The sequence below is a fragment of the Tauraco erythrolophus genome, chromosome 8 (genome assembly GCF_009769465.1).
Source record: "Tauraco erythrolophus isolate bTauEry1 chromosome 8, bTauEry1.pri, whole genome shotgun sequence".
Lineage (NCBI taxonomy): Eukaryota > Metazoa > Chordata > Aves > Musophagiformes > Musophagidae > Tauraco > Tauraco erythrolophus.
The window spans coordinates 39271446-39287073 of record NC_141472.1 but is presented as its reverse complement, the minus strand read 5'-3'; the positions used below and the strand labels follow the sequence as shown (position 1 = coordinate 39287073).

Genomic DNA, 15628 nt, shown 5'->3' with positions numbered 1-15628 from the left:
TACTAAATATAAGAAATCAAAAGTTTTAACTGGGTTGTATGCAATGATCTTGGAGTTCCTGCTTAAATTACTAAAGCATATAACTAGTTCAAATGATCTCTGCTTAGTTTCTGCCATTTTTTGTTTTTCTTAAGTCCTGCTTTATTCATCAGTTGTTTAAAATATATTCAGTCTTATCTGTTCCTATTCCTGACTAATTTGAATAATTATGTATCTGGAAAGTACCTCAGTTTGCTGTCTGTCACATTAAATAATTTTCAAATGGAAACTTGTTGCTAACTTGAAATATAGGTGTAGGAAATGCAGGTAGAGGAAAATATCTGTTTTTCTCATATTTGTCAGCTTTCTCAACTATTTCCTTTGTAAGACTTTGATCACAAATTCAAAGTCTAATATTTTACATCATCCTCCACTTGATTCCCTGTCCTTTATCTTCTATTTTGCTGTCTTTTTTGCAGACCGACAGTATATTATAGGATTTTTTCGATATTATTCCATCATTCATCTACCTTATTATAATTGCAAATGACAAACTCCTGTCTTGAAGTAAGGTTCATTGGTCAATTAAAAATGCCTATTTAAAAGACACATGCAGCTTATATTCCTTTCACAAGTAGAAACTTGTGCTGATACTTCATTGTGTTTGCCTGCAGGTCTATTGTAAATTCAGACACTTATTCTAAGTGCCTGGAGCTTAAGGATGTACATATAGTTATATACATGCCATTTTATTCCAGGGATTTGCTTTGCTTAAGTACATTACCATCTCTATCTACAAAGTTCCTTGTCTATGTCACTACTATTTTTGTCACGTTTATTAGGGAAAAGAGAAAAATATCTCATTCAAGTCATCAATAGTAAATACTTGAAAAAATAATTTCCTTTATCTTCTATGTTTTCTTCAGTTATTTTCTCTGAAAATACCTCTTTCTAGAATGGATATTCTTTTGTTTGTCTTCTAGTTCAACAGGGATTCTTAAATTATTTTCTTACACTTTTATCAGTTAAATTTTTTTTTTCCTATTTATTTTGACTGCATTACCACTTTCTGATGTATTGTACTGCTGTTTCTGTCTTGTACTGCTGTTTCTTTTCCCTTTTGCTATCGTGTTTAGTTTTACTTTCCTGATCCTGTTTTATGTAAGGCTTTGAATATGCTGTCAGTTAAGTACAAGGTAATTAGAAAGTTATCTGGAAACAGTTTAACTTCATCTATGCGCAAGGTATAACCAAATACACATCACAAACATGAAATGGGAGGTGTTGCAACTTAGTTCCAGATACCATTACTAAAATCTCACCTTTTTATCAGATCTCTGGCTTTCAATTTGCCATCAGCAAGACTGGTAATTTAATTTCTCAGCCACTGAATGTTGAAACTTCTAGCTTTCCTAGTGTATCATCTCTTGATGTGGCTTTCTGTCGTTTTAACTCTCCTTCCCCATTGCACTAAGCAAAAAGACTCCTGAAAGTAAAGAGCTGGGTCCAGCATGCTCTTCTGAAGGCTTTTGGGGAGCTCTAGAGTGTTACCTATACAAATCTGCACTGCTATTGCTTGTCCTACACTAATACCTGTTCTAGAGAGTCATCTAACTCTATTTTCAAAAATACCGATCTGAGTTCTCACATGCTATGAGCTTTGAAACAGAGTTGGGTGTGTTACCTGGGTTTTGAAGGCATATTTCCTGCATTACTTAGATGGAGGTTGTTATACCAGGAAAAAACTCAACCAGGCTACTTCATTCAAATCTGCACTTAAAACTATATTGACCTCACTAGCAGTGCTTCAGCAGAGTTACTCATCACCACGTGGATGCATTCTCAGTGTTGCAAGAATGCCTGAATCCAACCAGAAAATGGTATTTTTGGTCTAGTGAAATAATATTTCTAGGGCAGTTGTTTTTCTTCATTCATATGTTGACCAGCCTGATGAGATCTCTGGTTTCAGTAATATTAGGATAATACAAGTAATAATAATTCCCCTGTGTTTTAATTCTTTAGGGTGTTTCAGCAAAGTCCTCCAATCAACCGCCCCCTCAAAAATAGTTCAAACAGAGTACTCCCTTCCTCACTATCTCTACTACATTGTTTTCTAGCTTCAGTTAGGTTAACAAAGTAGAAATTGTATGGTAGGACATGTAACGCTAATGGTAATGTAATGAGTTTTCTTCTAGATAGCAGCTTCTTTCTTCATTCTACTCACCACAATAATCTAGTACAATGAATGAGTAGAAAATAATTTTGCAGTATTGAATTGACTCTTTTAAGTGGGTTGTAACACTTTATTGATTTTCTGTTAAGCTGATATTTTAATACTCGTATTTGTTGCTGGAGTACTCTTTCATGTTTGAAAGAATTCTTTTGTTGCTTTTGTTCCTTTTTATTACTTACAAGATATGCAGGGTGTTGTTGATTTTTATTTTTTTTTAACATTTCTTGTTCCGTCAGATCTTCCTGTTAAAAAACAAAAGTGACTATTTTTTTCCAAATCCCTTCCTCTTTTTCTTCCATTTTTGCTCCTGCCCTTAGTTGGATTTAATATTGTGGTCACAGGTGTTTTTAGCTGCTTAGTGCTTTAATTATAACATTTTGTTCATGAACACAGAGACTGAGCCAACAGCAAATAAATCTGATTTTATATTTTGAACTTATTTTTCCAATAAATCAGGAGCTACTGTGGTTATTTTTTCCCCCTTGTCTTCTTTAGTGTTGAGTATTCTGTAACTTTTTATGTATTAAGAACCTAGAAATACAGTTAATTTCCTGTGAACAGAAGTCTGGTTATTTTCTAACATCCACGTTGGAATGTTTTGGTCTCAGTTATGGTTTTGGGGGCCTACAGGTGTGATTGTTAAAATCACTATGGTTTTAGAGGTGTCTCCAGTAATTATAACCTTCATGTAATTGTAACCTTCCAATAGTTATAACTTTCAATTTCTAGGATATATGTTTTTATTCTGTTAGAATTCTGTATTTAAGCAATTGAACAAGTTCCAAAGTTGGTGTTCAACTTCTGTTATCTTCAGTAACATTTTCAGATCTGTTCTTCAAACTACTAAATGCAGAAATGCAAATTAAATATTTGGCTGTGCATTTATGAAAAACTTGACTTTAACTGACATGTAAAATTACTTTTCAGACATGTTGTTATACTTATTTGTAGTACAAGTATGATAGAGGATAGCAGAGTAATTTTCGTCAGTTCTTGCAAGGTATTCATGATGACATCAACGTTACCTTGAGAAGTGGCCAAATAACTCACTAAAGCAGGGTAAAAGTGAGATTGACCAAGGTAGCCAGAACAGAGGTAAATAATGCAAAATATTAACCATTAGAAATGTAGAATATCTAACCCTTTTAAAATCTGAATGTGCTAAAAAGGTCTTAGAAAAGATTCTCACTAAGATCTGAACATGAGCAGTTAAAAAAGATGCAGGCCCTGAATGTGACTGAGTTGAAAGAATCACATTGGTATATTCTCTATTAATAAATTAATAAATAATCAGATGTGAAAACTAACCCGAAGGGAAGTAATGTCAACCAGAAGGCAGATATTTTAATGTTGGTTGGTGGATGTATGTCTAGAAAAAAATAAAATAAAATTGAGTCTGCTCTCTGTAGAGAAATTATTTTATCAGTTTCTACTACTTCCTTGTGATTTTGTTAAACAGCACCAGAAGCAATAACAGTAGAGAAACAGGAAATCCTAGTAAAAATTGATACTGCTAGCGTAACACACACAGTTTACCACCTAGGCATTTAGATTCATCATGTTTTGCTTATCCTATTCCCCCTATTTTGACATCTTATTGTTAGGTTTCATTCATTCTTTGTGTTTGACAAGCAGCTAGAATGATGTGAATAATCTTGGAAATTAATGGTGGTAGAAGTGAAGTTATGGTGGATTTTTTTTTTTAATTTTCTCTGTCCAGCAATATAAATGTATTGGTTGTAGTGAGAATGTTCTATTCTTGATTCTTTTCTCTTGCAAATCTGATCAAAAAGAGTCTTTATTTCTCAACTGTCCAAATGTCCATGTTTCACTTTACCATTTTTCTGAAGACGTCCGGAACCAATATGAAGAGTGAAATATTGCCCCTGCTTAATGAGTTGTTTTTCTTGGGAGTTCACTCCGTTGACTTGATGAGATACTTTCTTTGAATATCTCTATAAAGTAATGCAAAAATCGAACCTAATGAAGGGATTCCCTTACCAATGGCAACAAAATCCTCTAATCTGTGTGAGCTGGGTAACTGGTTGACACAGATCCAATGCTGTTGGCTTGGAACTGTTTGCTGAAATATCATGATATCTGGTGTTGGTAGCCCAGTAGAAATTAACCGAAAGAAGGAATTAGTGAAAAGATAAAAATAATCTCTAAGCCTGTGGAGAATAACATTATCTATAGTACCTCAAGATCCCACAAAATTCTAGGACATTATTTAAATGTAACAGTAGATGAAGTTTGTCATTGTCATTTACGATGTCAAAAATAAATGTTGTGTAATTAACATGCAGGTAGTTGCAAAGAACCTGGTTAATACAGTCATAATTTACAGAGATGCATACTTGCAATTTGGATGGTACTGAAAAGTGCAGGCTTGCTATAAACAGGTGCTTAATGTATCATTCAGTTGAACTGCAAATCTAAGTAACAGCTGGAACACTGCAAATTTAGCATTGCAGTTTGGTTTTCAGTGTCTTAAACATTCATTTCTAGCATGGAGAAACACAGATTAATTCTTGAAGAGGAAGCACTTCTGATTTTGTTACATCTCGCTTGGACAATTCTGTGGAAACAGGATCTTGCTGTTCTTGGTAAATGCAGCATTCTAGTATGTCCTTTGTATCCTTTGCTATGTGATTGCAATTCAAGTTATTTTGAAGGTATTTTTGAAAGATACAATAAAAAGAAAATCCATGAATTAAAGATATGACAATGATGAAAATATGGTTTTTATTCAGATGAATCAACAAAAAGCATGATTATTTTTAGTAGGACATAGCAGTGATTGGCACTGTTCTTCCACAGAAAACAACTTAAAACTAGACTAGAAATTCTTGTAATTTCTGTTGTGGCAACAGGAATGATGAATTGGTAAACTCACAAGTGTTCCTTTCATGTATGAAATTTCTTTATTCTTCTGTTTTAACCTCACCTCATCCTCCCGCAATTGTTTGTTTTCTGGTTAACTTAAGCTTTTTGTCCTAATAACACCACAGTGTTGGAAGGATGGAATTTGGATACTCCAGATCAAGGCTGATAAGTTTGTTTACCCAGCAAAAGATAGAATTTTTACTTTTTATTAAAGCAACCACATCAATAACAAGCAAAACAAGGAGTCTGATCTATGTGTATCTTTTTTAGGTAGCTAAATCAAATGCATAAAAGTTGTGACTTAATTGTCCCCCCGTCTGTGCAGCTGGTTTCCTTGTGTCACAGTCTCATACAATTTTTTTATATGTTTATACTCTTTTAAAAAGAGTATTCATAACTGAATAATAAATATGGCACACTATTTTGTCTTCCATTTGAATTAAATATATTAGCTAATTTTAAGTTAATGGGTTTTGTATAAGTCGGTTTTGTCAGACTGAATTTTCTGATATTCATCAAAAATGTTATTTTTAGATTACCGATACTGTTTTATACTTGTGTAATGATTTTATTATGCAATTGACTTTAAATTGTCATTAATTTTAATCTTTCTAAGTGCAGTTTCTCTATACTAGCTTGTCAGTCTGTTATAAACATCTCAGTAGATTTGGGTATCTTTAGAAGAGTAAAAAGCCCTTAAAAAAACTTTTCAAAGTTTTGTTAGATGGCACTACCCATTTATTAATCATTTTGAAATAGAAATATTATCATTAGAGTTAAAATACTTTAAAGTAACACATGCTTTAAACTGATGCATTAACTTTATGCACTCATTTTTATAAAAAAATGTTATCTTCCTTTAAAAGTTAAACATTGTCATGGTGAGAATTGTTATGAAGCTAATTCTTACTGACAATCTAATAAGATTTTTATAGAAATCCTTCAAATTATAGTATTCTGGCACAAATTCTTGTCTACCTGACTGGCTTCTCTCCTTTTTCAATCATGATTTTGTAGAGAAACTGCTACACATGCATCAAATTTGGAGCAGCTGTATGATAAAACAAAAGCTGTTTAGAGAACTTAAAAATCAAAACTTCAAAAAGAAAGGATTGTAGTTAAAATTAAATTGCCATGCTACTTCTGATATTCTTCCCCAGCCCTTAGTCTTCTAATTGCTTTACAGGAAGCAGAGAAAACTTTTAATTCGTTATTCAGAGCTCAAAGTGCATGTTGTGACTGAATGACGGTATCATTCCGTGTTAAAACTCGTTGTGTACTGTTGGATGTGTCTGACTTCACTGGTTCAGGTGGAAGGGATGGTAGGGATGTCTTGTTCAGGTTTCCTTAATGTTATAAAACTGTACATATATTGTTGCAATTTTTAGTATCTAATTTAGACTAATGATTAAATATGTCAAGACAGGGTCAAGACTGATTTTGTTTCATGCTGTTAAAACCCATTTATTAAATTTTTACTGTTAAAAAAAAAATCAGTTCAGATCTTTGTAATGCAGAATGGCAATGCATTCCTTTTTTCAATGGGTGAATATTCATTTAGTACCATATTTCCCTCTTCTGTGACCACAACCATTGCTGATAAATGTAATTATTTTTACATTTTTTTTCTGTGGCACAGAGTACTTTTTCACAGTTCTTGTCCTTTGCAGAAAAGGTCTTAATTTATACAGTACTCCAATAGTTTGTGAGAGTGCATGAATGTGGCCTTTGTGAATTAAATTTCTGGGATGTTGTGATCCATATCAAGCTTGACTAAATTTGATGGTTGAGGTTGTACCTTCTAGTTCTCCTTATCTGCGCGTTGTCTGCACATGTTAAAAAGTTAATCCATGTATGGTACTCTGTGTAACATGGATGCTCAGTTTCTTATGGAACTGTGTCCTTTTTTCCTCTGACGTAGCATATTCTATGGCTTTCTGATTCCAGCACAGTTTATGCAACCTTAATTGAACAACAGGCAGCATACACTGCAGTCTTACAATTGTGGATCAACTGGGCATTATGCTTGTGTTGATGTTGTGCTTCCAGATGGGATATGTAAAGAGGTTTTTGCCTGTGTTCTCATAAGTGGGAGCACTGCTTCGGGTCATTTGCTGCTACCCAGCCATCAGTTTTGTGTAAAACTTGCTATAAGTTGGTTATCTTGGAGTTTTCACAGTTTGAAAATATTTTTCTTATGGTTGAATGGTGATCACTGATTCTGCATGGGCTTTCCTCTCTGTGTTTTATATTGGAGTTCATGCATTCCCTGAAAGACTGTAGCAGTTGTCTTATGTCTTGATCCAAAGCTTGTCAGACTACTATCTATAACTCAAGGGAATAAATCTGCCAAGTGCTTGTATTGGCTTCCATTGTTAATTTTTAGACAAGCAATCAGCAAGAAAAAGGGAAGTGGAAAGTAGTGGGCAGACCCTTTTGTGCTTCCTACTCCTCCTGGGCAAGCTAGACAAGGCCACCCAAGGAGGATTTCAATAGAGTCACAGTGAAAGAACCTGAATTTTCGTAACATGACCTTGCTGGTGAATCTGCAGGTATCTGCAGACACTTGGGAAAACGAACATGCAAGCTGTACAGAATACGAGATTTAGAAACGGAAATGACTTACAACAGGTTTGATACACGGCAAGTTTGGTTGACACTGAATCCTTAGGACTTAAACATGATTTGGCAGGTAACCAAAGGATGAACAGACTTTCAAAGACTTTCATTTGCAATTACCTCTGATCATCCAAGAGTGCTATCAAGATTTTAAAAAAAAAAAAGAAAGAAAAATTGTCAGTCTTTTTCAATGCTATTCTATGGACTAGAATGTTAAAAGGGCTGTCAAGTTGGCCAAAAGCTGGCAGAAATAAAAACTTTCTTTTGGATCACAGAATCACAGAATGTTAGGGATTGGAAGGAACCTCAAAGGATCATCTAGTCCAATCCCCCTGCCTGAGCAGGACCACCTAGATCAGATCACACAAGAACACGTCCAGGTGGGTTTGGAACATCTCCAGAGAAGGAGACTCCACAACCTCTCTGGGGCAACCTGTTCCAGTGTTCTGTTACCCTTACTGGGAAGAAGTTCTTCCTCATGTTTAAGCGGAACCTCCTATGTTCCAGCTTATATCCATTTCCCCTTGTCCTATCATTGGATGCCACTGAGAAGAGCCTGGCTCCATCCTCATGACAGTCACCCTTTACATATTTATAAACATTAATGAGGTCCCCCCTCAGTCTCCTCTTCTCCAAGCTAGAGAGACCCAGCTCCCTCAGCCTTTCCTCAGAAGGGAGATGCTCCACTCCCTTAATCACCTTTGTGGCCCTGCGCTGGACCCTCTCAAGCAGTTCCTTGTCCTTGAACTGAGGGGCCCAGAACTGGACACACTATTCCAGATGTGGCCTCACCAGAGCAGAGTAGAGGGGGAAGGAGAACCTCTCTTGATCTACTAACCACACCCCTTCTAATACAGCCCAGGATGCCATTGGCCTTCTTGGCCACAAGGGCACATTGCTGGCTCATGGTCATCCTGCTGTCCACCAGGACCCCCAGGTCCCTTTCCCCTGTGCTGTTAAATAAAATGCTAAAATATGATGCTAAATAAAATGCTTCAATAAGATGCTAAAATAAAAGCAGTGTCTCCTGGGATAGTGCTGTGATGCAATAGAGACCCTGGTGAATGAAATACTATGAGCATTAGTAAACAAATGTTCCTGGATGTTAGCTTTTGTGTCCCGATATTTGGATCTCAAATCTCCCAAGGCTGAACAAGGATGATTGGTTCTGTAACAAATTTACATTCCTTTGTTACAATTTGAGAAAAATTGTGACAGTGCTACAGAACGCTGAGCAGAGTAGTGCCTTCCTTGGCATTGGTTGTGATAATAAAATCCTTCAAATTGGGACAGTTCAACGTTATCATGGAGAGCAAATGTGGGGTTTCAAAATCCACATGGCCACATTTCATACAGATCTTTCAGAAACATACATGATTAATTTTTTTTAAATGACTGAACATGAATAGCATAGGCTTGTAAGAGTACATTATGAAAAGTAGTTCACAGTAAGCGTGCACAATTGCAGATGAGGCCCTTTTGCCATTAATACATTCCCATCTATCTTTTAATGCATTTAATTTTGAAAAAAGGTTGGTTAGAGAAAAGCCGTCCTCCTGAAATATTTATTACCGGAAAAAGTCTTTGCTGGAAAAAAGGATTTGTTGGTCAAACATTCTTACAAATATGCAGAAATATATAATGTGCATAGTGGTGCAGAATTTGTTATAATTATCTGATTAATAAGTAGTTTGACACTGTATCTGTATAAGAGAATTTAAATGTGGCCAGGAGTGCTCCTCTGTGCTGGAATACAATTATTTATGTTAACAAGTTGTTGGAATGTTCTTGTGTCTCAGCTTTGCCTGTGCTAGCTAATGCTCTTTCCAGGCAGTTCTTGGGAGTAATTTGGCACTGAATCAGTCCAAGGACATTCCCAAAGGTATTTTGCAAGCCACTACTTCAGAGGCGGTTCACTGCCTGGCCCTGGGCAGGAAACTGGCGGCGGTGTGAACAAACTGACACTGAAGCATTACTTGGTATTGAATACTGCGGAGTTAGGGCGCCTTCTTAATCTCCAAGGCATAGCTGTAGTGGGAAGAATGGGGCTTTTTATTCCACAAAATTAAATTTGGATGACCTATATTAGGTGAATTCTTTGTGATGCAAAAGACTATTTTTAATTTTTTTTAATTAAATATAGGATTGACCATTACTACTTCTTTCTCATTCCATCATTTTTTTTAAAAAAATGATACGTAGCATCCACTTGCAAGTAGGCTAAATGGTGTACCAGTTGGCTCTGCATGCACTGTGCAGCCTACGTGCATGGTGCAACCAACAGGAATAGCTCAAATTCCTTAGATGTGCTGTGTATATACAGATTATTATTCTCTTTATTTCAAGTTGATTTCCATAAACTCACATGGTTATCAAAAGGTCCTTTGGGAAAGAGGACGAAGGACAAAACAAATGGAAAACTGTGGTGACCTAAGTAGAGATATAGGTTGAGCATTGATTATAAAGAAGAGTTACTTTTGTTGGATTGTTAAAAGAAAAATGTTATTTTTTTGGTTTTATCCCAATTTCCCTATGATAAGTAGCAACTGGATACATAAATACATGGGTTTTTGCAAGCCTAGATCAGAAGAACTTTTCCCACTTTATACATATACATAAGTTACTAATTTTCCCAGGGAAACATGGCAGAATACAATGCAAGAAATATGTTCAGAATATTAATTTCCATTATCTCTTAAAAATTCTAATAGAGAAATAATGACTCCTTCCAATAATTTTGCTATTCAGCCAAAATTTAATTTTCAACTAGAATACTGATTAAAAATGTGTTATATTCTTCGGAACAGAAACTGTGCATGTTAAATTTTTAATTCTGATACATACAAAGAAAGAACCTGTACAAAAATATTTTGCAGAAGCTGTGATTTAGACTGGAATTAAATTCATTGTATTTCTGCAGTTTTTATTCAAACCCCACCACATAGTGAACTGCAATTCATATTTTCTTTCTAGATTTTAAACTGATAATTAGTGTTGTGGCTGAGAAGATTTTTTTTTCTTTTTAATTGGAAAACACAAAACATTTATTGTTTTGGGTTCAAGTTTCTAATGTGATAATGGTGAATGCTGTTCAGTTCTGAAACATGCTTCTGGCTTTGGTTCATAGAGACTCAATTTTTAGAGTGTGCTGAGTAGGTATTTTTACATGCACATTTAGATAAACTGTGATTTTTATATGTACAGAACAGATAGCTGGATTTCTGAAGCCTGGACATATCAAGAAATAATAAGTTAACCCTTGTAGAATCCTTTTCACACAGTTTAAGTGCTGTTGTCTAATTTCCCCAGGTACTGTAATAGGAGAATAAAGCGTTTTGTCTAAAACTATAAAGTGATGTGTGTCACAGTCTGAACTTTTAAAACTTCTTATTCAAAGACAACATTCCTTCTCATGCTTTTGTTCTGTACTGATGTATTCTAGGTAATTGTCAAATCTGGACCAGGTACCTTTCTCAGCCTGGCTGTATATGACGATTATATCTTCTGGTCAGATGGAGTGAGGAGAGCTATTCTGCGTTCCAGTAAATATACAGGAGGAGATACAAAAGTTCTTCGTTCTGATATCCCACATCAACCAATGGGCATCATTGCTGTTGCCAATGATACTAATAGCTGTAAGTTACAAAGCAGGATATGCTATTTTCTTAATTCCAGTATCAGTCATTTCAAAAACTTTCCTTAGGTTTAACAGAGTCAAAACATTTTATGGTGTTTCATAAATTCTTGCTGTTGTAAGAACTGTTAACAAGAGATGAGATATGATCTCTTCACCAAGTAAATGAATATTATTGAAAAACCTTTTTCTGTTATGGACATAGTGCTTGTTTGATAGCAGTTAAATCATTTCCTGTCAAAAATCAGCAGTTTTGAATGTTGTGGTTTTTTAAAATTATTACATTGGAGGTGATTCCATTTGTTTATCTTTAGTATGCTAGCATCTGAGGCATGCTGACATTTTCATCTGACTGATAAAACCTGAATCAATTGCCTGTGAATTTGAGATATGGTGATCTTTGCTCTCTCAAAGACATTGGCCATTGAAGCAAATTTAATAAAAGAGAGTTCATCTTTTATCGTTTGTTTTTCAGGTGAGTTATCTCCTTGTGCACAAATGAACGGAGGTTGTCATGATTTATGCCTTCTGACTCCTGACGGACGAGTGAACTGCTCATGTAGAGGAGATAGAATACTGATAGATGATAACAGATGTGTGAGTAAGTAATACTAGCTGACACGATGCTTTTCTATGGTGTGATGCAGGTGGCTATCATAAGTAAAGACAGTTGGCCCAAGCCATTAGTTTTATTGCTTCTATATACTGTAAAAATTGATCTGGCAATTCAGCACATGCCAGGCTTTTAACTGTTTGGTGCCTTATAAGGCTTTTAGGGGGTTAAAAAACATTAGTGCTTACATTCTCCTTAAATTCCAGTTTGGGTAGATGTGTTCTACTGACTCTTTCATGTTTGTAATTTGTTTATGTTGAGTAAAAATATTTTCATTTAATGTCCTTAGACATATAAAAATAATTGTAACTTATTAACCTGCTGCTGTATTTAATCATGTAGAATTGACGTTTTAGTAATTGGAGAATGTGTCTCTAAGTTGGCAGACTCCTTGGAGACTGGTTTTGTTGGAGAATATTCTGTATTACACTGTTACAAGTTCTTTTCTCAGATCTTCCCATGCTTCCTCTGAACCAGCATGTCTCAACACATGATAAAGAAAATATCAGAGAAATATTTTTTCATAGTTCAGAAGTGGTTCAGAATATATGGTCATCTATTGCAGCTTCTTTAGATCACATTGTCCCTGTGAAGAATTGATGTTTATGAACATGGAAGTATGTGCTGGTAATTTGGAAGGTTGAGATATATATATATATACACACACTCTGCACTCTTCTGACTTTTCTAGTAATTTGGAGAAAATCTCTGTCACTTTGCTAATGCTATGCCTTAGCAGGAGTGAATTAACTGGAAAGCTTTGAGCTGTTTGCCCAGGTATGACCCACATTCATAACACAGAACGTGACTTTGTGCTTCTCCCCTCAACAAGCGTAGCTGGCTCGATTTGGAATGGAGGGAAGGCTCGGGGAGGCACCGTGAAGTTCATTATGTCTTTGTTAATGTCACTGTATTACAGATCTTCTGTCACAGTTAGACTCCTTCCAAATTCTGGTCGTTTACTGGAACTTTACCTCTGTGGGGCAGAAATCCCACTCTTAGATCAAGTTCTCCACTTCCATACCTGTCCGTCAAGCATGCTTGTTCTGCTGCTTCAGTTTCATAGCTTTGAACCACCTGCTTTCTCTAAATCACGTTATTTGATTGTAACAGAGAACTATGACATCGAGAAAATTTATATTTAAGTTTTGCATTTGATTTAGCAAGAGTTACCATCCTACTAGAAGATAGAAGTTTGCCTGCTTCAGACTCTTGTGTGGCAGTCTGCTCCTGAACAGCCGAACAAATGGCTTGTCCTCTACTGATCCAGAGCCACTTTTAAAATGCCAGTCTGTGTGTGCAGAGCGGTGTTGGTGTGGGGTAGGGAGAGATGCAGTCCTTCATTAACATACTTGTACTGGTTATTTTCCAAACCTACTCCTTTGCTAATAGAGCTTGTTTTCATCATGATACTGATATATTTTTCATGCTAAAATAATGTTAGACTTTCCCGGTACATCTGAGTCAACAGTATTTTCATATCAGGAAAGAATGCTGTTTTTTAATGATCAGTTAGACCAAGAAGTGTGCTTCTGCTACAGACTGCCTTACACTCCCTCCCACTATATGCCTTTCATCAGCAATGACAGTTGTGTAACTGAATGATGACTTAACTAGCTTGCTTGACTGGGAATCAGAGTTTTGTGGTTTTAGTTGGCTCAGCGAGCAGAGCTCGTTCAACTTGACACTGCAAGATCACTAGAGCCAGCTAAAGAGCTCTAGTGAGAACAGAAGACTGTGACGAGGGAAAGGGTAGAACTACACCTTTAAGTATCGGTGTGATTTTAAATTGGCTTAAGGCATGCTTAGGGCTGGACCCTAGTCCTTTAGAATCAGATTCTTAGGCTTGGCAGCTTAGCTTAGTTTTATACCATACCAAGCTAATTGTTTGGTTATTGTATCTAAGATTTTAACCCTAAGACTTCTTTTGCCATGTTTATTTTGGATCCACAGCTTTGCCTCTTGCTTTATTTCCTAAAATATTGCTATTAAATGAAACCAGATACATACATTAATTATGCAGATAATTGATATAATGATACCTTAGCTACCAACATGTCCCAAACAAATAATGAACTGCTACAGTTTGTTCTGCTTTTCACACCCTTCATAGTTCACCTTCCAGCTTTGCCTTTGGCTCACACATACCCGTTACTGTTAGTTGTTAACTAAATCTTTGCAGAGTGCATTCTAAGGCCACTGAGATTTCACGGAAAGACCTGCTTCTGTCGTTATATAGAGAGAGGAATGAGAGTTAAAATTCTTGTCCTTCACAAGAGGGAATATACAGCTGATCTAGAATCAAGATGCAGTAGAATAGTGTACAACTAACCTGTATTACATTTACAGCTCTTACTCAAAAAACTGCTTTGCCTACCTGTGTAATTGAGATACAATGAATTTTACAGATGATTTGCAGTTATAAAGATTTCAATTTAAACAATAACACCGTTTCAGATCAAGCAGACTTTTAATCTAGTAACAGAATCCAGTGATCAATTGAGATTGCATGGACAGATATCTGATTGTTAATAGTTCAAAGATATTAATTAAGGCTTTACTACTTTACAAAAAGATATTTTCCACTAAAGACAAATGTTTCTGCTTCCTGCAGATGGAACATTACCACCAGGTTTTTATAATTACCTCATTTCACCCTCCCACACTGTCAGGTTTTATTGACTTTGATCATTCAAGAGACTTCTTGGAGCTGGAATATTTCCTGAAGTTGCGTTGCCTACCAGTCCACACTTGGTCTTGTAGGTCAGGTCCATCACTAGCTCATCTAGCATTTTCCCATCCCTTTACCCATGAAATAGAGTATACTAAAGTACAGGAATTGCTAAATACTTCAAATTAACTGCTGCCGTCTTCTCTGAATCTGTAAAGGAATTTTTCCTTCATTGCTAGGCTGGCAAGAGCCTGGTGGGTTGATGAAAAGAGCCTCAATGGCTGATAAAGAAGACAGGATCAAATTGTAGCAGGTTAAATTTTTTTCAATGCTTGGTTAAGATATTTGTCATAAACATTTCAGTTTCCTAGATTAATTAGAATCAGAAAAAATACATAGAAGAGTTGGAATTCTTAATGTCTGGAGAAGTAAGGAGAAAGATCTTTCACTGATCCTCATTTTACCTTCCTTAAATGTAATGAACTTTATTTGCTGTAGTGGTTTAAACTCATTGCATGAATGCAATAAGAGTCCTGGTTTGTTTGGAGGTGGGAGAGAAAGGTGACTGCTGGCATCCCAAAGAGGTTAAAAAAAAAAAAAAACAACACACAACTAAGATGGAAAACATAACTGCTATTGTGATAGTAAGATACTACTTTCCTAGTAATAGTTATATCTATCATAATTACTACTGAGATAGATTAAAGTATCTACATGTATCCATTGGGTCTGTCTAAGGCAGATGAGTTACTGAAGTTCAAACTTAATTAAGCACTTTTTCTCACCTGTTTCTTTACCTCGTTCAGCAGATAAATTCATAGGTTCAATAATTTATATTGTAATATTATATAGCATTTATATTTTCCAAAAGCATTACAACTTTTAAAATTCCTGTTATTTAAAAGAGTGTTTAAATCATCATCTAAACCATGATGTAAGATTCCATTTTCTAAATTATTTTGCAGAATGTTTTCAGGAAGTGTTGATCTGAGT

General features: G+C 35.5%; 1 protein-coding gene across 1 annotated transcript in view; it reads left to right on the top strand.

The window, feature by feature from the left end:
- The window catches only part of LRP1B (LDL receptor related protein 1B), a 583373-nt gene that overhangs the window by 424250 nt on the left and 143495 nt on the right, over positions 1-15628 (top strand). The window contains exons 44-45 of the mRNA XM_086616175.1: positions 11160-11352; positions 11827-11952. Of these exons, the coding sequence (XP_086472301.1) occupies positions 11160-11352; positions 11827-11952 (319 nt within the window). The remainder of the gene's footprint in view (positions 1-11159; positions 11353-11826; positions 11953-15628) is intronic.